The 27,126-nt window shown below is 37.2% G+C and overlaps 1 protein-coding gene across 7 annotated transcripts in view; it reads left to right on the top strand.

The window, feature by feature from the left end:
* DNM3 (dynamin 3) overlaps window positions 1–27,126 on the top strand; it is a 583,300-nt gene that overhangs the window by 403,513 nt on the left and 152,661 nt on the right. For all 7 annotated transcript variants that reach the window (XM_055111556.2, XM_034940650.3, XM_003824660.4 and 4 more), the window contains one exon: window positions 15,206–15,315. In XM_055111556.2, coding sequence (XP_054967531.2) covers window positions 15,206–15,315 — 110 coding nt within the window. The remainder of the gene's footprint in view (window positions 1–15,205; window positions 15,316–27,126) is intronic.

The raw sequence follows: 27,126 nt of genomic DNA, 5'->3' as shown, positions 1-27,126 counted from the left end.
CTAAGCCAAGAACCTCACCCCTACTAATTTGCTAGTGTACATGAATAATTCATTCCTTGTAAATGGAAGGACTGAATGACTCAACTTAAATTCAAATATATTACCCAGGAAGAATAATTAATAAGAGTTTATTCTGTAGCAGGCATTAATTTATTCTAATTATGCATGAAACAAAGCCTAGGGGAATGAGACATGGGATAGGTGAGTTTTGTTATCTTCGTAAGTCAGCATGTATTAAGTACCTGCTAGTATCAGAGATCGGCAGAGGTAAGCATGCAGTCCCATTCATGGTACCTGAAATCCAGTTAGTAATATAGAACAAATGGAACGAGAGGGGAAGCTTTGTTGGGATGTAAGAGGGAGAAACCTAGAAACTAGGCAGCAGCAATAGCAGCTGACCCAGGCCATCTCTGTTTGAAGCTAACAGAAAAACAAAGCTGCCTGAATGGAAGACTTCAGGATAAGAAAAAAAAAAAAACCACCCTTTCCCACTTTACAGTTTTCTAGCCAGTCTTGAGACCCTTGCTCAGTTTTTAATGTGGAAGAACGTTCTGCCACAAAAGGCAAATGATTCTCTAATTGCGGAATTTTCAATTTTCAGTTTCTTCCAGAACTTGCCTTTTTCCCCAAGTACTGTCCTTGACCTCTTCTGCACAATCCACTGTGAGTGCAAGGGGAAGAAATAAGTACCCCCTCTCAGCCTGTAGTCACATCTTCCCTCTCTCTATATGGCTATGGACACAGTCCCAGAGTTCTGGATTTCTTGCATGTCTGCCTTTAATAAGAAAGCAGAGTTTAAATAGGCTCTCACTATTGTTTCGCTGCTTCACACCCTCCTGGTTTGCTATTGTTCATGTTCAGTGTGTGTTTCTCTACTAGGTACATAATTAACTTTCTATTTTCCCCTCACAGTTCAAAAGCTTACAAGTATAAAAGCTTGCTGTTGTAAATACATTGAAGAGAGAACACCATACTGTGTTTATGGGTGGGAAGATGGCTAGAAAATTTTTTCCAAGGAAAAGGAAATAAACATGTATCCGAAGTCCCTGAATACACGGTCATCTGCATGGTCTCAAATCTCCATACCCTCTCTGAGGCATGAATTATCACCTCCATACAGAGAGAAGAGAAATCGAGGAACTTACAGAAGGTTCACATAACTAGTGTCAGAGCTCCTATGTGAACCTCTATGTTAACTCCAAACCATTTGTCATTTCCTCTTGCCGCACTACCCCTCATGGGATTCCTCTTCCATGGTCTTTGTCTCCAGAAGCTGAGGATAGATGGGGCCACCTGAGCATGCAGTGAACACAGAGAGCACTTCTGGGTTGGGCAGCTTTAATTTCTCTCTAATGATACCTTCTCAGTTCACTCTCTGGGTTCTTGGTTATCTCTCTCCCCTCCGCTTCTTCTTTTCTCCAGCCCTGTCTTTTTTTTTTTTTTTTTTTTTTTTTTTTTTGTAGTGGGCAGGTTAGGAGGCATGATTAGGATTGATGGAGGAGGGGAACTATTCCAGTTCATTTATTTTTTCCCTGTCCAAAGCCCAGTTTCGGCATGGAGATGTGTTGGAGCCAGTAGTGGTGCACAGACCACCAGCTGTGCTTGCAGTGATCCAGCCAAATATCATCTTAAATACAGGGCTGAGTCTCAGAAGGCACATGGAAGGGGCCTCCTTTTCCCTATTCTATCCCAGCCTCCTGTACTCCTTGGAACACAGGGAGAAGGGCTCTTAACTAAAGTACAAAGGGCATGGTGCTCAGCTCTGCTTTTCAAAGAAACTATGTTCCTCTCAGAATACACCTCACAGAATTACGTTACTGTCAGTGGAGGAAAAAACCAAAACCTAAAACAGTTCAACAGTCAATGCAAAGGGCTTCAGAAACCTTCATTAATTTGGTTATTTGGTTGAATGCTCAGGCCCTTTGCTTTTCTCCTTAGTGATGCCTCTTTTTGAGTGTTTCTTTGCCTCTTTTTGAGAGAGAGGGGAACATTCAGCTTTGATTTTTGTTTGCAGCTTGGTGACAAATGATGGGGGGAAATTTAAACCATTCATCTACTGAGTTCTGGGAATTGTCAGAGGATTTTATTTGTACAGTGATTTTCTGACCTCCATTTTCTCAGAGAAGTAAAAATTATGCTGCATTTGTAAACAAGGTGCTTTTATTAAGTTGAACTTTTACAAACATATGGTATATTTAGCCAAAATAACACTTTTATTTAAGGCAAGTACATCCAAAGGGCTAGCATGTAGAATTATGTTTGATTAATGTGCACTCAAAAGCTGTTACACAGTAAGCATAATTTCAGTTTGTGGAGTGTCTTAAATTCACTTTGTAATTTAATGTGAAGCCACATAAGTCAGAGTTGAAAGACATTTGTCTTTGCATTTTAATAATAGAAATCCATAGCATGTTACATGGACTTTCAAGTAAAGCAATCACTATTCTAAACTTGAAAGTTTCTCTTTTTAAAAAATATAAATTGCAATGCCTTGGAGCACAAAAAGAAATAGGAAAATTCAACCATTAAGCATTTGAAATGGGCTAATTTGAAGTGCTTGAAGCGTGTTTTGCCATGCTGAGTAAATTTTTCCCTTCCTAGTAACTGAAAAAGTATAAAACACAAACTAAGTATGTGTACTTAGCTCACTAGTAAAGAAAATTTAACCCATGAATAGTAGTACTGCTATTATAGAGGTAGTTTGTAAAAGTTTATGAACATGCAAACCACCAGGATTTTTTTTTCTGTTCTACTATTTTCTGTTGCCTTATTTAGTTTCTTGCAAAGTTGCTCAAATGCCATCTCGCTCACTCACACCTTGAATTCTCAATTTAAAATTTTTCATGCATGGTATTTATCATATATATGTATATATACATAGATGTGTGTGTGTGTGTGTGTGTGTGTGCACGTGTGTATTTCTTGGTTAGAAGCTCTTTTTGAGCGAAAAGTCCTGGAATTTCAAAACTGCATAAACGTATGGCATACATACATATTAATAATTGATTTGTGTAAGTTTTGACTCTTATTATGTGGGAAGTATTGCAGGGTAATGCCATTGTTCTGCTTTACTGGCTATTCATTTTTGCTAAGCCATAATAATGTATGTTAACTAGATATTATTATACTATTTTCAATGTTCTTAATTGTCAACCACAGAATCAACTCTAGCTAGTTTAAGTAGAAAATAATTTATTAAGAGGGATAAATCACTCTGAGAATCATTGGGAGGGCAAACCTGCAGAACTAGGCTGAGTTTCCAGGAATGGCTCACAAAACAGAATTTCCTGGGACTGCCAAGGAGCTGTTGTCTCCACCAATCTGGAGGCTGCATAATCAGGAAGCCACTGTTCCACTGTAGCCTCTGGATCCAGAGCCCCATCACCTCTGCTGTGATTCAGGCCAACAAAACAGGTGCCACACACTCTGCCGGTCTCTCATTTGACTCATTTTTTGAAACAAAGTCTGGCATGACTACATCTGATTGGCAGAAAGTATATCTCATCTGGAACTCTGGCTGTAAGAGCAAGATTGGGAAGGGTGAGAGGATTTTGAATTGCACTCAAACATTACAGGGCATTGGAAGAAGTGTTGAGATAGCCCATCTTCAGAATCCACTCCAGTTAAGAGCCTTGACTTGTCTAATCTATTAAGATTCTGTGCCATTCAGTTGCTTGAAAATTACTGGAGGAGTGTGCAGAATACAGAATCTTCCTATAAGGTGATCAGTCAGCAGCCTGGCTTTTTCATTGAACTCATGGTATACAGGGCATTTCCCCTGAATCTATGAGTCCCCAGAGAAGAAGAGTTCACTATCTTTCCTGGTAGGGACTGGGAAGCCCATCTGGCTGCTGGCATTCTGGGGCAGGGCAAGAAATGGGCTGAAGGACAACATTTTAGTATGTAGACTTTCACTAAACTCTCTGGTTTTGACCCCACCCCTTGCTGTTCACCCTGCCTGGTATCTCTCAGCCTGAAACTTCTTTGGTATAATTTCTCTAGGAAAAAAGCCTCTTGTCTCCTGCCGAAGGTAGGAATGAGTTGCCGTGAGTAGAAAAGGTAGTCCTGTGCAACCAATTGTTTTGTGTACTTCTGGTTTTTTTGAAACAGGATCTCACTCTGCCACCTAGGCTGGAGTTCAGTGGCATGATCTCAGCTCACTGCAACTTCTGCCTCCTGGGCTCAAGTGATCCTCCCACCTCAGCCTCCTGAGTATCTGGAATCATAGGCACCACCACATGTGGCTATTTTTTTAAAAAAAATTTTGGAGAGACATGGTCTCACTATCTTGCCCAGGCTGGTCTGAAACTCTTGGGCTCAAGTGATCCTCCTGCCTCGGCTCCCCAAACAACTGGGATTACAGGCATGAGCTCCTGTACCTGGCCTGTTTTGTATGCTTCTATACATGGACTTCTGTCTGATCCCGCTGCCACAACCTCACTACCATACCCACGCATGTGGGTACCAGGTGTCTCCAAGGACAAGAAGCCAAATGAGGTGGTTTCTCCTCCATTCTTTCCCTCTGTAGGTATTTGGAGAATAACCCTTTTCTTTATGCTAGGTCAACGAATCCTCCTTTGTCTCTTCTCTCTTAGAAAGCTTTTGAAAATATTTTGTTCACTATTTTTCGTCTCCCATTTCTTTGTTATTGTGGATTAATATCTTTTTAAATTATTTTACTATTATAATATCATAGTAGTTTTGGGAGAAGAAGAAGAGATACATATATATGATCGATCTGCCATCTTTAGTCATAAGTCCTTTAAATTTATTCTTTAGTGTGTTATTATTACATTACCAATCTCATATGTACAAATATGTAGGACTATTTCTCTAAATTTAAGAATATAGAGATTAAATATAAATATTTGAGAACAAAATCCTTAATGTTCTCACTTTCAAATTATAAAATACTTTTTTTAGTGGGAGGAAAGGGGAATGTGCATTTCAAGGATATTGGCTTATCTGAGAATACAGGGCAATATATGCTAAGTGAGGAAAAAAATACATGGCCGAAGAATGTCATGAGAATGGAAAAGGTAGCCCTCCCGTGGGCTTGTAAGGCCAGAAAGCCTTCCTGGAGGAGGTGGAAATTGAGCTGGACTCTGAAGAGAAGGTAGGAACCAGGAAGAGAGCAGGATCTCCAGCTGGGGTAATGTCAAGTGTGACTGATTATCTTTCCCCTGCCAAGTGGAGATATCCTAGTGTGTAGCTCCCTTTCAGGATCTGAGTAGGTACGAGGGTGCAGCCATGAAGCCAGTGGTCTAAAGACCGTGGAGTTTTCTTGAGACTACTAGAACAGTCCATCAAACACAGGGAGTTTATACAGTGCTCAAGAGAAAAAGATTAAAAAGTGCTGTTGATGAGCAACCTGCTGGTTCACAGATGCTCTTTACTATTCAAAATATAATTCTGATTAAAGCAAGGAATTAAAATCCAAGTAAAAAGACGCGTAGTTTATATTTTGAGTTTCATACTTGTACATCTCTATAGTTATAACTTCTTTTTTTTATTATTATACTTTAAGTTTTAGGGTACATGTGCACATTGTGCAGGTTAGTTACATATGTATACATGTGCCATGCTGGTGCGCTGCACCCACTAACTCGTCATCTAGCATTAGGTATATCTCCCAATGCTATCCCTCCCCACTCCCCCCACCCCACAACAGTCCCCAGAGTGTGATATTCCCCTTCCTGTGTCCATGTGATCTCATTGTTCAATTCCCACCTATGAGTGAGAATATGCGGTGTTTGGTTTTTTGTTCTTGTGATAGTTTACTGAGAATGATGATTTCCAATTTCATCCATGTCCCTACAAAGGACATGAACTCATCATTTTTATGGCTGCATAGTATTCCATGGTGTATATGTGCCACATTTTCTTAATCCAGTCTATCATTGTTGGAAATTTGGGTTGGTTCCAAGTCTTTGCTATCATGAATAATGCCGCAATAAACATACATGTGCATGTGACAAAATTGACAAATGGGATCTAATTAAACTAAAGAGCTTCTGCACAGCAAAAGAAACTACCATCAGAGTGAACAGGCAACCTACAAAATGGGAGAAAATTTTCGCAACCTACTCATCTGACAAAGGGCTAATATCCAGAATCTACAATGAACTCAAACAAATTTACAAGAAAAAAACAACCCCATCAAAAAGTGGGCGAAGGACATGAACAGACACTTCTCAAACGAAGACATTTATGCAGCCAAAAAACACATGAAAAAATGCTCATCATCACTGGCCATCAGAGAAATACAAATCAAAACCACAATGAGGTACCATCTCACACCAGTTAGAATGGCAATCATTAAAAAGTCAGGAAACAACAGGTGCTGGAGTGGATGTGGAGAAATAGGAACACTTTTACACTGTTGGTGGGACTGTAAACTAGTTCAACCATTGTGGAAGTCAGTGTGGCGATTCCTCAGGGATCTAGAACTGGAAATACCATTTGACCCAGCCATCCCATTACTGGGTATATACCCAAAGGACTATAAATCATGCTGCTATAAAGTTATAACTTCTTAATAGCAATAAACACCAGATTTTAGTTTTCAACAGCATGTGGAAATATTATTCTGGTATTCTCAATATTTGCATATCCTCTCATTATTCTTTGATACTTTGATTATTGTATGAGTCAGTCATCATCTCTGAGTCCTTGAACTAGGCAAAGCACTATGCCAGCCCAGGAGGAGGCTGTTCATATGTTCATTCAGCAAGTGTTTGCTGAATGTCTATGATGCAACCAAAACTAATAAGGAAATAATTTATTTCCTCAAAGAGTTGATGATTTGGTAGCAAAGTCAGCACACAACTACAGAGTAACAGGGGAGCAAGACACATAGAATGATTAACAACGATAATAAATAAAGGTAATAATAGTAATGGAGTTGCTTGTTTCTTTAGGGGTTTATCTTGTAGTTGGAAAGGCAGAGCATAGACACACTTAGGTGAAACATGTAGACTCTTAGAAAGTAAGACAAAAGCACAAAGTGACAGTGTAAACCAAGCACAGGGTATCTGACCAGGGTGCGAGGAACCAAGCACAAGGGATCAGATGGGAATGTGAGGAATCCTGGCAATGATGGAGGAGGCCCTTGCCATGCTGGCCATGGTGGGGGCTTCTGATGGCTCTAGAGCACCACAGGCTTGACTGAGATTTGGTGGACACATCAAAGTGCCTGGTTGGGTAGACAGGGTATCACAGGAGTAGTTTGAATGAAAGGTTCAGTGAACTGCACTCACATTTCTGGGAGATGTGTTTGCTCAGTTAGAAGTCACAGGGAGCTAGATAGAGCTGCTCCATGTAGAACACCTGAAGACACAGGGCAGAGCATAAGGTTCCAGCCAGACGGAGGTCAGGGCAGAGTCCTGCCACTGTGGGAACACTTGGAGGATAAGGCTGCCAGGTGGACTGGCTAGGGAACAAGGATCTGGAAATTTAGGCCTGTGTTCTAGTCATCCACAGGTGTATTAGTCCATTCTCACACTGCTATAAAGAACTACCTGAGACTGGATACTTTAAGAAGAAAAAAGGTTTAATTGACTCACAATTCTGCAGGCTGAACAGGAAGCATGACTGGGAGGCCTCAAGACATTTACAGTCACAGCTAAAGGTGAAGAGGGAGCAAGCACCTCTTTCACATGGTGGCAGGAGAGAGAGAGAATTAAGGGGAAAGTGCCACATATACTTTTAAACCATCTGACCTCATGAGAATTCACTCATTACCACAAGAACAGCAAGGGGGAAATCTACCCCCATAATCCGATCACCTCTCACCAGGTCCTTCTTCCAACATTGGAAATTACAACTAGAGATGAGATTTGGATGGGGAGACAGAGCCAAACCCTATCAACGGGCATTCCAGGGGTGTCTTAGAGGCAATACCAGGGTGAGAAGATGAGTTTAATGAACAGGTTTCCTCATAGCCCCACTTGCTGCAATCAGAGGAGCTCCACTTTTTAATCTATTTAATATATAGGACTTGTCAGAATTTTTTTTTAATCAACGGATTCTACTGATTAAAAAAATAAGTCTGCAGTTGTGATGGGAAAAGACAAGAAGGCTGGAAAATGAGACCTATAATACTTTTAGAAAAAAATGTAAATTAAGTCTGAGCTAGATAATCTTTTGCAGTAACTTTGAGGCAAAGAGAAGCAGAGTGGCAAATAGGCAAAGGTATTTCTAGTGGAAGAGATAGTTTAGTCAAAGATAAGAAGATACAATTAGAAACGTTCTGTGTGGAAAATGAAAATGCGTGGACTTTCCTGGGAAGCAGGAATCCCATGGCTGGTGCAGTGGGTACAGTGAAGAGTTTGAATTTACTCTGGCGGGCAATCCAGTGTCTCAGAAAATGAGGTGTGGGTGAGGAGCATGATGAATATGTATGGTTACATAACTCTGTGTCAGTTACTCAGAGCATGAAGGGCTTGGATTAATATATGGAGCCATCACATTTTTCTTGGCTTTGGTCCCTACCCATAAACCCAGGATAATGTCTCCAGTTTCCCTGCTTGCAAACATTCTGGCCACAATGCATCAAAGAAAAAAATGAGACTTTGTTAGGAAAAATATTGATCAACATTATTATCTCTTGAGCAACAAGAAAATTATAATAATTGAATACCCCATGGTATCTCATGAGTTTTCAGTATTCTGCAAAAACATTTATAGTCCCTGGGTGAGGAATCTTTTTAACTTGGACATATCTATGCACTACTGTCCTGTCTTTGGACTGAGTTCTTGGTGGCATAGTCATTCTGTCACTTCTCTGTTGGCTGGCACAGTGGTACTTCGCGTGTGGTCTACGCACGTTTTTGGTGCGGATGTGTCAGAGAAATGTTCCATTCATTGCCAGGAGAGTAGTGTAGCACTGAGAGAGGACAAATAAATATCAGTTTCTCAATAGGAGAAAAAGACAACAATTAGGAGTATAAAATATGGCAAATACAATAATAGAGAACACACATGGAATGTTATATGAGTATAAGAAGGGGGTGGTCAAAACTAGGAATCTTTGTTCTAGTGAAGCATAAGTACTCTCTGCAACATAGAATATTCTGTTAGTCTGTCATAGAACCTGTTTGTAATTTGATTATTTGAAAGCTTGAGAAAGATTGTCATGTTTCAGAATGTTAGAGCAAGCAAGTGAAGAATTTAACAAATATCACATATTTAAAAAATTAATTTGGTGCCATTAGTACATATTTGAAAAACATATTTGGTGCCATTAGCGGCTTTTTCGTATGTTAATATTTCTCTTTATTACTCTATTATTATTTCTTATTTATTTATTTATTTATTTTGAGACAGAGTTTCGCTCTTGTCACCCAGGCTGGAGTGCAATGGCGTGATCTCGGCTCACTTCAACTTCTGCCTCCTGGGTTCAAGTGATTCTCCTGCCTCAGCCTCCCAAGTAGCTGGGATTACAGGCACCCACCACCACACCCAGCTAATTTTTGTATTTTTAGTAGAGACGGGGTTTCACCATGTTGGCCAGGTGGTCTCAAACTCCTGACCTCAGGTGATCCACCCACCTCAGCCTCCCAAAGTGCTAGGATTACAGGTGTGAGCCACCATACCTGGCCTTTATTCTTATTGTTATTCTAATATAATCTCTTTTAAGTTCTACCATTTTTGAAAACTTTTCATCAGTTCATATCTCCTAGGAGCAGAATCTATGCTTTTTTTTTTTGTATGCTTTTGAAGTATATTGGATTACCACAGTACATTTATGTGTTAAAGGTTGGTATGAATCAAATCAGAGATACTGGTTTAGGTTAGTAAAACTTCATCTAACAAACTATATGATGCTAAGCAAAATACTGTAAGTTAATTTAAAATCAATCTTTGAAGCATTAAAACTAAGTGTTTTTATTCACCTCTGGTTAATTTTTACACAATGGTCTAGGTAGGCCCAGCATGTTGGGGTTTTATTTATTATGGATCATCAGCCGTCAATGTTTATTAAGCAATGTCTGTATATACACCAATGTAATAACTGTTACATGTAAACACAAAAGAATGATGACATAATCTTTACCCTCAAGGAACTTCCAATCTGTGCTTGAAGAGGCAAGCTAAACATAAATAAAGATTGCCATGCTAGATCGTCTATGACAAAAATTGTGGAAAATTTGAGAGTTATAGAAGAAAAAGGTCTATGATGTGCTATAATCAGGAGGTGGCCTTGAAATAAATTTCAAGGCCACAAGAACCTGCCTTCTTTCAGAGAAGGCGTTCCTGGCAAATAGAAGACAACACAAAGGCAGAGATAGAAATAAACATGGCAATCAGTCTAGACTTTGTAAAGATTTAGTAGTCAAAAGCAGTGTCTGTCAGTTAAGCATTTCATATAGTTTTCTTCATAGAATTTTTACTTGATTATCATATATATGTGACTATCAAACATCTTAATCAACACCTGGCTTTGGTTGTCAGACATTTTCAAATCAATTCAATAATATTTATAATATACACTGTATGAATTTTTATGCCTAGCATCATGCTAGGCATTATAATATACAGAAACAAGGAAGGATTCATAGTCTTACTTTTGAAGATGTTGTTGCTTTAATAGAAGAAAAGGTATGAACAAATACAATAATTAAAGGTGTCATCAAACCAAGGCTACTCAAATAATTTAAGTTATGAAACTCCCTATGTATAAATTGCCATGTGAATAAAGTCCTCCCAGTCCTTTGCATATGCAGGTCATTTGCATATGCAGGAGCTATTCCCCCACACACCTGATCCTCTGCTCATACCCATTGTATCTCCTTCTAGTGCCTAAGTTATATTGATGGTGCTCTGCCAGCTAGAGACCATCACTGCGCACTTGCCAAGCCCATACCTATCTCTCATTGACTCTCTGGTTTCCTTTCAAGGTCAGCGAGCACATACTGTAGTCATCCCATAATTCCCACCTTCTACCACCTTGGTTCCTCTGCCTTTTACTACTCATTGTTCAGTTACTTCCACCTCAGACCCCTTTCACACAAAGATGCACCCTTTTTGGACCTGATCTGTTTCTTCTGTTTCTTCTAACTCTTGCCAAGTGAATTCAGAGAAAGAACACTACACTAATGCTCTCATGTTCCCTCTCTCTTTGAACAAAAATATCTCTATCATCCTGAATGCCTCCCATAGAAATATTGCTGGCGACCCTCCTGTATTGAGGAAAGATACTATATTTAAATATGAAGAAAAGAATGGTGTTGAATCAGTGACCTCAGCCTCTGAAGCCTTTGAAAGTATGCAGAAGTTCTTTTATGAATCTCTATTAAAAAATCTTTCTCTAGAAGTTTACCAGTGCTTCCTTCAAAATGTCTACTCAAGATAAAATGTTTAAAATATCAAATTTCATTTCTTATTTATTACAAAAAACATGCTGTAAATTTTTGTTTTTCTCCATAACATAGAATATTATCTGTTAGTCTGTCATGAAACCTGTTTCTAATCTGATTATTTATTAGCTTGAGAAAGATTGTTATCTTTCAGAATGTTAGAGCAAGCCAGGGAAGAATTATAACAAATATCACATATTTTAAAAATAAATTAAAACAACTTAAACAACTATATTGTGTAAGCTTATATAAACTGCTTAAACAATATATAAGCTACTTAAACAAGAGAGTTGACTGAACATTCTAAATTCCAAATGAGCAACGTTCACATAAATTTTCAAATGTAATGCACTTATAAATTGAAGCTGTCTCGTATAGTTTGAAATGAATAGAATAAATAATACCTATTATATTAATATAAGGGAGAGAGATGGGAGGTGACAGAAACAGACAAATGGTTACAAGTTTGAGAAAATCTTTTGCACAGAAAGTAGAACTTGAACTGAACTCTGAATACTAAACATTGCTATGTTAGGGAACTATTGAAGGAATATCTCAAGTTGGGAAAAGACGTATTTGGAAAAGATGTATTTGGTTGAAACAGAAACTTCTTATGGAGGAGAAAAGAAGACATTGCCCAATCAGGATTGAGCCAATTTGTAAGTGTTTTTAAACCTCTTCACATTAAAGAGGTTAGTGGATTTTCTTCCATAAACAATGGAAAGCTATTGAAAGTTCTGAAGGATTGCAATGAATTTGACAAAATCGTTTTCAAAAATCATCTTCTCTGGTGATGTTAGAGAAATTGGAAGGCAAGAGACTAGATAGGAGACCATTCGTGACCATATGCTTGTGAGATGCCAGGGACCTGGAATAATGTTGTGGGAATGTCAAAGGAGGGGAATTAGGACAAACTCTTCAAACACGATGTGGCAAAGTCTTGAAGTAATAAAGGAGGCAAGAAAAGACGATGGGTCAGAAATGATAGTGAGGTTTCAGATGGGGTGATAGGGAGAATGAAGGATAAACCTGATAGCAGAAACAGGGAGGTCAGAAGGAAAAACTGTTTGGATGGATGAGAGGAAGGAAAGAGTTAAGTGCATGGGGTATTTAGTGCTATCAGTAGAAATTTAATGGAACTACATATGTCATTTAAAATTGTCTGACAGCCAACTTCAAAACAGTAAGAAAAAACAGGTGAAATTATGTTTAATAATGCTTTGTTTACCCCCAATATATTCAAAATGTTATTTCAACATATAATCAATAAAAAAGTATTACCAATATAGTTTACATTCTCGTTTTAAGTTTTTGAGATCTGGGGTCTATCTTGCATTTCTAGCTAATCCCAGTTGAGCTACATTTCTAGTGCTCAGTAACTGCCTGTGGCTAGTGGCTACCATATTGGACAGCACATTATTAGGCAGTCATAGAACTGACAAAAAAGATTTAGCACATTTCTTGATTAAGATGATGCTAAGACTGTATTTTGGAAATTATAATTCTGTATATTATTTCTCCTTCTCTATTTCTTTTGTTTATTTTAGCTATTTTAGATTCACGATGTTCTTTTAGCAGAACATCATTCTTTCCCCAAAGCACCAAGACTTTTTAGAAATATCCATGATATACTTTTTTATTTCTTAGAGTTGCTGCTGTCTCATTTAATTCTCCATTTGACTTACAACTTTAATAAATACATGTCTGAATACATTTTCTTCTTCCTTTGTCAGTCTTCAAAGTTTTGATTATGAAATAATTTAGCAATGTGTCCTCAAAGCCTGGGATAAATGACATTTAGTACTTTGGATATGAGAACCATTTTTCATGTTCCCCAGGCTGCATATGTGTGTGTATTTCTCCCATGTTTAATATCTGGCATAAACTTGCTGGAGTTTTGGTCTTCACGATATGCTAAAGAATGCAGTATAAAAGAGAGCCTACTTCTATAGAAAACAAGCCAAGGACATTGTGTTCCATCTTTACAATGAAATTCAGATTTCCCATTAAAAGGCAAATCTATCATTTCAAAAGGTTGAATAGGATGGTAGTTTAAAAGAATCCAGCTGCTTAAATTTAGGGCACTGAAAAACATTCAAAAAAAAAATGTTCCCTGGGTCTCAAGCATTTTCATTTGATTATGTATTGGATAGATTTTCATTAGGCCTAGAATTTTGCCTCTTAGAATTCTGTCCTAAAATAGTTTGACAACTGTTTTGAGAAAGCTGGACTCAACTATGGTATCTCATTTACGATTAAATTATGTATTTGCTGTTTAGAATATTCTTGTGTTTGATAATATATTCTTAATTTTTGTTGTAGAAATATTGGACTAATTTTGCAGTGCTTTACTTTTTCATGTTTATTGTTGAGCCTCTCTCACTCCTATTTAGTTTCCTTTATGTTTCTTCTTTTCTTTGGAGACATTGTCAGAACAGCTATTTTGTTCTCTAAGCGACTTCCTTCAATGTTTTCAGTCACCTGTTCACACGTGACTTTATTTTTGTAGCCAAGTAGAATGCTACCTTTTTGCTATTCTAATGTGCTCTGCCCAACTTTTTTCTGATTAATTTAGGAGTAGGAAGTGGAAAGGTGGGTGATACTCCCTACAATACAACATGTTACCCACAAACTGATTAGGGAGCACAGAAGAGCTCTATGCTATGCAGCTGAGCTACAAATTCTTAAGGAAGTAGTCTATATGCTGTAGGAACAAAAGGACTTATGTCAGACGTATTTGTATGATGCACGTATTTCCCATGGGCATTAATAGTCGTTTATTAAAAGTTACGACTAAGTCTCCATTCTCTCCAGCTCTGGACTTTAGCCCTGCTCTCTCTTTCACGGGTAACACCAGAGATGTAACCTGGGACCATACAGAGGACCATGGTTAACAAGGGCAGCGCTTGTTATACCCCTGGTAATAGGTATTTACTAGGTTTCTTAAATTGAGTATTTGGCTCTCTCCTACTGGTTGTTAGGCATTTTTACATGTAAATAATATTGCCCCTGGGCCAGTCCCTAAAAGTAAATGTTTCCAATAATTTTTTGGCATCCAATGTTTTACTAACACTAATTTGGTCGCATTTGCAGACCTTACCTCTCCAATGTTCATATTCTTCCTAAACAATTGTTTATTTTGAAAGAGAGTTTGTTCTAGTTAATATCAGTCCACTTCTAATGAATTTTTCCCCAAAGAGCTCAACAATTTTATGGAATAATTCTTTTTCAGAATTCATATTTTATTCTAGACCCAAATGAGCAAGTACTTCTTATGCTTTATCATAGTTTATGGGGGGTATTTCATACTGGGGTCCTGTGCTTCCACTCCCCTGCCAACACTGGCTATCAAAACTGCTTAGGCTGCAAATAAAACAAGAAATGAAATCCATCTGGCATTTCTCATTGAATTAGGACCAGAACATTTTTGTTAAATATTAACAGATGGCTAAAGTCTTAATATCAAACTAACATTTAAAAACATCTAAAAGGACCCACATGAGGGGGAAAGGACGGAGGACCATGTGTTTTCTTCATCTCAGAGCCCTTCCTGTACACCATTCCCCCCGCCATTTTTCCAACCACATGTTGAGAATCACTGGGGCCTCCTATCTCTAATAACTTTTATTCCTTAATAGCTGGTATCAAAATAGCATGTGATGATATTATCAAGATAGTGTAATCAAGTGTTAGCCAACTCAGGTGATGTGTTGCCATTGACATGCCTCAAGATCTTTTATTAAAGTCAATTTTCTGTCTCTCCTCTCCTCTCCTCTCCTCTCCTCTCCTCTCCTCTCCTCTCCTCTCCTCTCCTCTCCCTCTTTTCTGTCTCTCTCTTATAATAGGAAAAAGAAAAGAAGTACATGCTTCCCTTGGACAACCTGAAAGTTCGGGATGTGGAAAAGAGCTTTATGTCTAGCAAGCACATCTTTGCACTCTTTAATACAGAGCAAAGGTAAGAAATTCAAACAGTTCCTGTCTTCAGATTTTTTTCCTTGAAGTTCTACATGATTCAGAGATCATATTTGAAAATAGTTCCTTTGGTCACACCTTGAAATTTGTCTGCTCTTCAGTTTTCCTTTCATTTATTTTGTATTTTTAAATTCCACCATGGGTTATGGCTTCAAAATATAAAAACTCAGACTAAAAAAGATCTTCAAGTGTTAACTAATTATTTCTTGCTTTTCCACCTGGCATGAAAATAATTCTTCATCCATTTTTTTTTTTCTTTTTGAGACGGGATCTCACTTTGTCATCCAGACCGGAATACAGTGCTATGATTATGATTCACTGCAGCCTCGAACTCCTGGGCTCAAGCAATACTCCTACCTCAGCCCTCTAGAGTAGCTGGGACTACTGTGTGCATGCCACTGTGTCTGGATAATGTTTTAAAAATTGTTTTGTATGTAGTTGACCTCAAACTACCTGGGTGCAAGAGATTCTCCTGTCTTGGCCTCCCAAAGTGCTGGGATTACAGGCATGAGCCACTGCACCCAGTCTGTCCGTTCTTAAAGCTACATTTTGTTACCTTAAAGTCTTTCTTGTCCCAATATATTGTTTACATACTTACAAACTACTCTATGATAATTTTTAAAGTATCTGTCTAACATGAATGGATATCACTTAAGCTCTTCTTGAAGAGCAGACAAATTTCATATACTATGACTAAATTCAGGGAATAGAATTATTCAGTTATGGCGAATAAAAATGTATAGTATTTTACAGTTTTTCAAAGTGCTGTCTACATTCATTGTCATTGGTTTTTGTAACAATTGCCTTTGAGATCAAAAGGATACAGTTACAAATAGGAAAGCGTAGGCTCAGGGATGCTAACTCACTTTCTTAAGGTCATAAAACTGGTGCATGGGGGAGCTGGAACTTGTATTAGGACTTCCTCTAAGTACACTTTTCCTTCCACTCATTTTCCATTGTGTGCTTATTTTGTTCTGCTGTTCATGTGCAGTATCAAAACTGTATTTTGAGCTGACCATCACAGAGTGCCATGATCTTCACTGAAACTTAGCAGTAAAGTTAAATAAGCAAATGGAGAGGTAAGAGAGGATGGACTAGAGAAGTGTAAAAGGGGTACAACTAGGAAAGGATAATAAAGGAGAGTTTTTCCAAATGAAAATGTTATAGGAAAAAGCTAATTAAAATTTGTGTGAGTCAGTTATTAACACAGTAAGTCATTAGGTAACAGAATCTAATTTTAACCCATTTTTCGAGGCTGCCTTTTATCTTTATTTAGCAATGAATGAAGTTACTTGATTAGGTTCAATGACTAGCCCAGGGTCAATCACACAGTAAATTAAAATAGCAAAAGAAGACGTCTTCCTACATTCCCAGTCAGTTGCTCAGAGTGACTCATAATACAAAAATACTTAGTAAAACCACAAAGCAAGCCATTTAAAGAATCGACAGGAAAGAAAATTAAGTACAACTAACTCCCCTACCAAATATTCAAATGGGATTTTTGAAGACAGTATTATTTGAGAGCAGCTTATGAAAACACACTGAAAATAATAAAGAATAAAAAAGTTTTCTAGAGAGAATAGTAGTGAGTCTGCCACACTGCAGCCAAGCTCAGTACTAGTTTACATGCCTTCATCAGAGCAGCAGAGACTCAGGAGATTCTAAAGCAATCATCAGAGGTGTGCTCAGCCTTCTTGCCTAGATGCAGAGTGGAACAGGTGACTGCCAAACAGGAAGTCAAACAAAATTGAATCCATGGTCAACCTGAAAAGTTCAGGTTATAAAAAAGCTGGGTGTAAGGTAAAAACAAGGCTATGGTAGACTATCATTTTTCATAAAATACAACTGTGGATTTTAAAGACAGCAAAAGTCACCGAAATAAGGAAACTTTGGACTTTGAAAAATCTAGATATTTTGGAATCTTGGAGTTCTAAAAAGGTATTGAATTCTGCTGCCACTTCTCAGTGACCTCAGTGAGTATATAGATGTACCCACATTGGCCATTGTCTTCTCCTTTGAAATGCTGATTCCTTTAAATCATTTTTGTGCTGGCAAGGACCTCCAGTGCAATGTTGACCACAAGCTGGAATCCTTGTCTTATTTCTCATTTTAAGGCTAATTTAAGGATGATTTTAAAAATTGTATAGTGAAATACCTTTTGATAGATGTCTGATATCAGGTGAAGATTTCTTGTGTTTCTAGTTACTAAGGTTTCTGTTTTCATTTTTAAATCATGCTTAGGAGTTGAATTTTATCAACCTCTCCACCTGGAAGATTGTATGATTCTTCTTCTTTAATCTGTTCATGTGGTGAAATATACTAATAGACCTTCTGATGTTAAACCGTCCTTTGTCTCCTGGGATTAAACTTAGTTAGGTCACAATGTGCTATTCTTTATTATGAGTTCTTGGTTTAAGTTTTCTAGTATTTTAGCAAATGCTAAAATGAGTTAGATTGGCCCGTAAATTTCCTTTTTATATTATTTCTGCCTGGTTTTAATATCAAGGTTCTGTTAGCTTCATAAATTGAGGTGAGAATAAGTCCTTATTGTTCTTTGGAACCCTTCATAAAAGGTAGGGATTAACTATTAGCTGACTGTTTGGTGGAAGTAACCTGTAAAATCATCTGGCCCTAGGAAGTATTTTTGGTAAGTAGCCTTTTAACTAGTGATTGAATATATTTAATGATTTCAGATTTATTTAGGTTTTCTGTTTGTTCCATGGATCCATTTGAATAATTGTATTTTTTCTAGAACATTGTCCATTCTGTTTTGCTTTAAATATATTGCACCAACTATTTCTTAATATTTTATTTTTCTAAGTCTCTGTTGTATCTGAAATTTGACTGATTTTTATTTCTAATATTAATCCTTATCTTTTTTATGATCACTCTTGCTAGAGTTTTGTCTCTTTTCAGAGAACCAGTTTGTGGCACTTTTGAACATCTATTGTGTATATTTTTTCTATTCCAATAATTTCTGTTCTCTTAATTATTTCCTTCCTTGTATTTTCTTGTGTTTACATTTTAGGTCTTTTCAAACTTCTTAATTTAGATGTGTAGCTCATCAATTTTTATCCTTTCCTTTTCTTATATATCTGCATATAAACCTATAGATTTCTCCCCAGGTAGTGTTTAGCTGCTTACTACAATTTTTGAAATTTAACAATTTTATTACCATTCAGTTCTGTTTCCTATTCTTCATCATGTTTTTTATTTGAGCTATTTAAAAGTGTGTTTTACATTTTAGAATGCAGGGAATCTTATTGTTTTGTATCATTGATTTCTAACTTAATTGTATTGTGACCAAATAATATGGTCTAGTACATGATGTTAATAAATATTTCACATATACGTGAGAAGAATGTACATTTACTAGCTTGGAAGTGTAGGTTCCATGAGAGCTGATTGGATTATGCTTGTTAATTGTATTTTGCAATGTCTATAGTCATTATCTTTTCTTCATCTCAAATAATTCCAACATTCAGCAAGTATATATTAGGCAGCTGTTATGTGCCAGATACTGTTCTATGCTTAAAATACACCTGTGAATCAAATAGACAAAGACAATTAAACATTTTAGATACTATCTAGAAAGGGGAACAGGCGGGGAGACAAATAAAAACTCACAAAGAATCTTATTTTATCACATGAGCATTAAAAAGGTCGCTTTGTGATTGTGAGCTTGAATAAGCCTGCCAATTTTTGCTTGAGGCCAATCTATGTTATTAGATTCATACAAATTTAGTATTGTATTTTCCTGGTGACTTAAAAAAATAATTTTGTGACAGCCCTCTTCATTCCTAATAATGCACTTTGCCTTAAAATTTATTTTGTCTTATGTTAGTATAGCTACACTAACTTTTTGGTTAATATTTTTTATTGATACATAATATTTATACGTATTTATGGAGTACATGTGATATTCTATTACACGCATAGCATATGTAATTATCAAATCAGAGTATTTAGGATATTCATCATCACAAGTGTATATCATTTATGTGTTGAGAACATTCCAAGTCCTCACTTCTAGCTATTTTGAAATATACAATATATGTTGCTAACTATAGTCACCATACTCTAGTATTGAACATTAGAATTTATTCCTTCTATCTAACTGTATGTTTGTACCCATTAGCCAACCTTTCTTCATCCTCTCTCCCCAACCCCCACCAACACACACACACACACACAGACACACACACAAACACACACACAAACATTATTTCCACCGTCTGGTATATATCATTCTACTAACTACCTCCGTGAGATAAACTTTTTAAACTCCTATTTATGAGCAAGTACATGCAATATTTGTCTTCCTGTGTTTGGCTTACTTGACTTAACATAGTGATTTCCAGTTCTATCCATGTTGCTGCAAATGACATGATTTTATTCTCTTTTTATGGCAAATAGTATTCCACTGTGTAAATATACCACCTTTTCTTTATCTATTCATCCATTTAGAACATTTAGGTTGATTCCATATCTTTGCTATTGTGAATAGTACTACAATAAACATGGGAGCGCATGTGTCTCTTTGATATGCTGATTTCCTTTTCTTTGACTGAATACCCAGTAACGAAGTAGTTCTAGTTTTAGTATTTTTAGAAATTGCCATACTGTTTTCCATAATAGCTGTGCTGATTTTCATTCCCACCAAGAGTGTATGTTCCCTTTTCTCCACATCCTCACCGCCATCAACAGATTAAATCTCATTACTCATTATTGGTTGGTTCAGGTTTTTAATTTCTTTCTAATTCAATCTTCGTAGGTTGTATTGTCCAGGAATGTATCCATTTCTTCTAGGTTTTCTAGTTTGTTAGTGCATAGTTTTTCATAATAAGCTCTGATGTTTTGTATTTCTGTATTAGTTGTAATATCTTTTTTATTTCTGATTTTGTTTAAGTCTTCTGTCTTCCTGATTAGTCTTACGATTGTCTTATTGATTTTATTTATCTTTTTAAAAATGCAACTTTTCATTTGGTGATCTTTTGTATTGTCTTTTTCATCTCCATTTCATTTAGTTCCACTCTTATCTTTATTATTTATTTCCTTCTATTAATTCTGGGTTTTGTTTGTTCTTACATCTCTAGTTCCTTGAGATCCATCATTGTATTGTTCATTTAAAATCTTTCTATTTCTTTTGATGTAGGCAATTATTGCTATAAACCTTTATCAGCACTGTTTTCACTTTTTTTCATAGGTTTTGGTACATTGTGTTTTGATTTCTGTTTTTTTCAAGAAATTTTTAAATTTTCTCCTTAATTTTTCTCTTGACTCAATTGTGATTCAGGAGCATATTTTTCACTTTCCATGTATTTGTACTGTTTCCAAAATATCTCTTGTTATTGATTTCTGTTTTTATTCTATTGTTGTCTGAAAAGATACTTGATATGATTTTGATTTTTAAAAATTTTTTGAGATTTGTTTTGTGTCCTACTATATGGTCTACACTAGACATGTTCTGTGTGCTGATTAAGAATAATGTTTATTCTTTAGCTGTTGGATGAAATGTTTTGTAAATGTCTGTTAGGTCTATTTGGTCTAATATGCAGTTTAAATCCAATGTTTCTTCGTTAATTTTCAGTCTAGATGATCTGTCTTATGCTTAGAGTGGAGTGTAGAAGTCCCAACTATTCCTGTATTAGAGTCTTTCCCTTCAGGTCTAATAATATTTGCTTTATATATCTGGGTGCTCTGGTGTTGGGAGCACACATGAGGATACAATCATTACAATCATTATATCCTCTTGATGAACTGACACCTCTTTCATTATATAATAATTTTGTCACTTTTTATTACTTAAAGTCTGTTTTATCTGATGTAAGTATAGCTACTCCTACTCACTTTTGAGCACCATTTACATGGAACATCTTTTTCCATTCCTTTATTTTCAGTTTATATATGTCTTTATAGGTGAGAATTTCTTGTAAGCAGCATATAGTTAGATCATTTTCAAAAATTCATTCAGCCAGTCTATATCTTTTAAGTGCAAAGTTTAATCTGTTTACCTTCATGGTTATTACTGACATGTGAGGGCTTCTTATCATTTTATTACTTGATTCCTTATTGTTTTGTATATCCTTTTTTCCTTTCTTTTTCTCTCATAATTTATCTTTGTGGTTTGTTGGCATTCTGTAGTGGTTACATTTAAGAATTTTCCCTTCCTTGTTTCTGTGTTTGCTCCACTAGTGGTTTTTATATTTGCATGTGTTTTCATAATGGTAGTTATTATTCTTTTGCTTTTGGGTGTAGGTCTCCCTTAAGTATTTCTTATAGGGGTGGTCTAGTGGTGCTGTATCTCTTAGCTTTTGCTCATCTGTGAAAGACATTATATCTCTTTCATTTAGGAAGGATAATTTTGCTGGGCATAATATTTTTGGCTAGCACATTTTTTCTTTTGGCACTATGAAGATATCATCCCATTCTCTCCTGTCTTGTTAGGGTTCTGCTGGGAAATCTGCTGTTAGTCTGATGGGGTTCCTTTATATAGGTGGCTAGATACTTTTCTCTTGCTGTTTTTAATTTTTTTTCTCTTTGTCTTTGATTTTTGAGTTTGGCTATAATATGCCATGAAGAAGACCTTTTCAAATTGTATTTATTTGGGGATCTTTGACTATATAGGAATGTCTAAATATTTTGCTAAGTTTTGAAGTTTTTAACCTATTATTTTATTAAATAGGTTTTCTAATTCTTTCAATTTTTTTCGTTGTTTCTTGGGACACCAAAATTTGAATATTTGGATGCTTTATGATGTCCCATATGTCTTGAAGGTTTTAATCTTTTTGTTGTTGTTGTTTTTATTTTTGTGTGACTGGGTTATTTCAAAAGATCTGTATTCAAGTTCTGAGTTTCTTTCTCCTGCTTGTTCTGTCTTACTGTTGAAGGTTTTGAATGTATTTTGTATATTATTCAATGAATTCGTCAGTTCCAAAATTTCTGCTTTTTAAAAAATTATATCTCTTTGATAAATTTCTCATTCATATCCTGAATTGTTTTTCTGATTTCTTTGTATCGTTTTTCAGAATCTTTTTTCACCCATTTTAAATATATACTTTAATGAGTTTTACAGATATGTACAGTTGTTCAGCCATTAACACAAGATATGCAACATTTCCATGATGCCGCTTCTTGTATCTCTCTGAGCTTCTTTAGTGATAGTATTTTTAATTTTTCCCTAGGATTTCATGAATTTCCCCTCCCTCCCTTTCTTCCTTCCTCTCCTTCCTTCCTTCCTTCTTTTGAGACAGGGCTTCACTCTGTCACCCATGCTGGCGTGCAGTGATTTGATCATAGCAGCCTCTACCACTGGGCTTAAGTGATTCTCCCAACTCAGCCTCCTGTGTAGTTAGGACTATAGGCACATGCCACTATGTCTGACTAGTAAATTTCTTTTTATTGGGATCTGTTGCTGGATAATTATTGTGTTCCTTTCAAGGTGTCAAATATTCTTGCTTTTTCATCTTTCCTGTGTTCTTATGTTGATATCTACACATCTGGTATAACTGTTGCTTCTTCTAATTTGTTTGAAATTGCTTTTGAAAAGGAGAACTCTTTTCTGACATGTATCTATGGTATTGGTTGGGTAGGGTACTTTGCTTTTGAATCTGACTATGCGTAATGGTGTAGTCTCTGTATGACTTCTTCATTTGTAGACAGCATCAGTGGTGTCTGAGACTACCTTGGTGGCTTAGAATGCAGTTGTTATTAGTAGAGGCTATGAAAAAGTTTTGCTGAGTAATATAACACTAGGTGGGCTAGTCTTTAGGCCCCAGGCCAGTGTGCACTGGTGCTGGTGTTGGTGGGTCCAGGAAGGCCAATTCTTGTGCCTCCAGGTTGCTTTCTCAGATGCTGCTAATGGCATCAGTGGGTCTGGCAAGTGAACAGGTTCTTAAGCCCCTGGGCAGTGGGTGTGGCATGGGCAATGGCAGTAGCAATGGTGGAACAACCATCTGGGACCCAAGTGGTCCACCCCTGTGGTAGCAGTGGCTGCAAGAGATTGGGTGAGCTGGCCCACAGACTTTCAGGTGGTGTGTATGGTTGGGTGCCAGCTGTGGTGGTAGTGCAAGTTGAATATGGCTGGTCTCAGACCCTGGGAGAAGTGCTTAGGTGCCACAGGCGGTCAACTGGCCTGGGTGATCTTCAGGCCCCTGGAAAGTACATGCAGGTGATGCTCAGGCCCCTGGAAGGTGTGTATAAGTGATGCCCGTGTCCCTGGATGGTATGCTCAGGTAAAGGGGGAAGGAGTGGAGCTGAGCCAGGTGGACTTGCTCTCAGACCCCTCAGTGGTACTGGCTATGGTAGGCAGAAGTAGGGTGATCCCCAGACCACTGGAAAGATGCTTAGGTGAGAGCAGAAATGGCTATCTGTAGCCCTTCTACTGGGAAGCCTATGGTTGCTTTCCCTGGGTGGAGCCATAAGCTGGGGGCTGGGAACATGGGCTTCATTTGTGTCTTGGCTCCGCAGCAGCTTAAAGCAGTGGTGGTTGTGGGCAGTGGCATTTGTCCTTGGGGGCATATGAAAAGGTGTAGTTACCCCTCTGCAGAGGGCCACAGGTAGGTATGATGGGCATGGGATCACTGTCTGTGGCTCCTGCCTTAGCCCTGGCAATGGAGCAGAATGCAGCTTGGTGGGGTGGGGGCTGTGCTCTCAAAATGGTGTATGCAGCAGTGCCTTCATGTGGTCTCCAGACAGCTCTCTATGTTAGTCTCAGAACTTGTAAGGATTGAGGTGTTCTCTCATGGCTAGGACTGTAGGAATCTCCAGCAGAAACATGGTCTACTGGGGGTCTCTCATTCACCCTTTCCCCACATTAAGGAGCCACTCCAGACCCTCAGCTGATCCAGCTGAACTGTTTCCCTCTCCTTTCTTGCTTTTGGTGCTTCCTGTCACTTCTCTGTTGAATTCCAGTGTTCTCTCTTAGATTATCTACTCAAAGTATGATTATCCACTCACTATTTTGGTTCTTTTCCATGGAAGAGGCAAATACCAGATTGATCTAGGCAGCCATCTTGAAGCCCCCTCTTTGTATTTGAGCACGCCATGATATACTTGCGTGTCATTTTTCTTTGCTAGTGGATAGACTTTTTTTAGTCTGTCTTTTCTCTGAGGATGTGACCTTTGGAGGTTCCTGGATTCACCCAAGATATTATTATTATTATATTTTGTGGACATTAAAATCAAAACCTTTTGGTTACTGAAACTGATGCCATCCAGTGGCAAAAGTGAGAAAAGATGTATTTCCTCTTTTGCGGGGAGGAGGCAATTGATAATTCTTTTATTTTGGAGCTTTGGCATGTAAAATAATGTTTTTCATATGTCTTATAGGAAATAGTTTTTATTCTCTTCCTGCAGTTTTGGCTGAAATGAAGTGGCCTTTCATTATCAATAGATTGTAGAAACAAAAAACTATGTTCCTGATTTCTTCTAGGGGTGAGGACTGTGATAATAGTGAACTTAGAAGGTCAACCTTTGATTCAGTGTGTATACACACATGAAAGTTTTACAAACTGATTAGAGAGAAATAGCAATAATTTATTCTGTCAACAAGTATTTATTCTGTTATCCATTCCAAAGTATCAAAGTAACAAAGTGTCTGTTATCCATTCCAAAGTATCCGTTCCAAAGTATCAATTGGAATGAAATTCCAATTTATTCTGTTATGCATTCCAAAGTATCAATGAAATGTATTATCTATCCTGAATGTCAGTATTGGTACTGTGTATTATTCTGTTCTCATGCTGCTAATAAAGACATATCTGAGACTGGATAATTTATAAAGAAAAAGAGGTTTCATGGACTCATAGTTCCACATGGCTGGGGAGGCCTCACAATCATGGCAGAAGGCAAAAGACACATCTTACATGGTGGCAGGCAAGAGAGTATGTGCAGGGGAACTTCCCTTTATAAAATCATCAGATCTTGTGAGACTTATTCACTATCATGAGAACAGCATGGGAAAAACCAGCCTCCATGATTAAATTACCTCCCACTAGGTCCCTCCCATGACATGTGGGATTTATAGGAGCTACAATTCAAGATGAGATTTGGGTGGGGACACAGCCAAACCATATTATACTCCAAATAAAATATAAGATGTTTTCTTGTTTTGAGAACATTTGCAATCACTAGTGTGAGTGTCATACATTTATTTTTCATTGAACTTAAAACAGAAGGACTATGTTAGAAAAGAAGAAAATGAAGTTTAGTTGTGAGATTATTATACATGAAATCAATGAGTTATAGTGTGTAAGGTAACATCTAACTAGATTACAGGATAGGGTATTCCACTGCAGTTCTGAAGTGTCAGAATAGCAGACAGCATAGTATTTAGCCACAGCAAAAGAGTTAGCATCATAGAAGGTGACTTTCATTAGGTCATGGCATGAATTGATGTAGAGGACATAGAAACGACTACTTCAAATGGGAAATAGTATTAGTCAAAGCCAATAGCAAGAAATGTTATTTAATCTGTTGCTAGTCTCTTCTGATGAGAATAAGCTAATTTCAAAGGCAAGATGAGCCCTAGTGACAAAAATAAAAACATTCCTTTTTGTTTCCATAGAATTTATTGAACTGGACTTACCCATGTCAGTTTATGTATTTTAATCCTCTGTGTTGTGGTAAAATCATGCATCTTTCAAAAGCCCATATGCTTAACATGATTCTATCAACTATTCTTAAATTACATTCCTTTCACCACTTATATTGATTCTGAGGTTATGTTCCTAATTTGTTTTCTCTTCTGAGACAAGACCTTATAAGAAAATAAGTGTTCTCATTCCTTGCCTTTAGATGAGGTTATGCTTGGTTAATTTAGAATAGATTTTCTAAATGCCTCCATTACTTTGTAATTTTTATCCCTGTCCTCCACATCAGTGTTTTGGATCAATTTGTTTATCCATTCAGCAGACCTATATGAGATGCATTGACTTGGAGCTAAGAGTTTCTGTTTGAACACCAATGCAAGTTTAAAATATCATGGCTTTCCGGGGGTTTCCAGAACCTTATAGATAATCTCATCGGTCTTTCTTACCTCACAGGTTAAGGAGCTAATATCTATAGCAGTTAAATGCCTTCCTAATGTCACAAAAACAGTTAATGAGAGAACCAGAACTACAACCCATGTCTAATATCTCCTAACTCAAGGCTGTTTCTGATACTGTAGTTTAGAGATTAACTATGGAATAGGAATTCTGCCTAAGACTTTAACTGGAATTGCTCCTAAAAGATCAGCAATGAAGAGATTTTTAACTTATTGTGTAGGGATTTCAGTTTACTGTAAGATCATACAAATTTCCATGGAATGCTTTTAGTCTCATTTTTTAAAGCCCTGCATGGAACTGACCATTGCTCCTGCTACAGTTCCTGACAAACTTTTAGTCATGGCTATTTGTATTGCAACATTATTCCTAAGAGCTCATTCAGTTGCTATTTCAGCTTTCCACTATATAAACTTTAAAAGAGTTACTCTGTAGTCCCCCATCATCAGGTGTGTGGGAATTAATACATTTAACATCCTTTAAAAAAAAAAAAGGCTTCGGTGTCCTGGTGAATTAATATAATCTTTACAAGCCAGGTGACCAGATTTTTGAGCCATTTTAAACAGTGTTTCAGTGCTAAGATTTATAAATGAAAGGATTTGTTGCTAGTTGCAGTGACTTCAGCACTTGAGGAGAGCGAATTTCACACTCAGACTGATTTAGCCTACATAAACTCCCGGTAAGAATACCCATTCCTGAGGCTTCCTCTGGCTCTTTCAAAGATGGCATCATAGATATCTGGGGAGACT

This window comes from Pan paniscus, chromosome 1 (assembly GCF_029289425.2).
Source record: "Pan paniscus chromosome 1, NHGRI_mPanPan1-v2.0_pri, whole genome shotgun sequence".
NCBI classification, from domain to species: Eukaryota; Metazoa; Chordata; class Mammalia; order Primates; family Hominidae; genus Pan; species Pan paniscus.
This window is presented reverse-complemented; position numbering and strand designations above follow the sequence as displayed.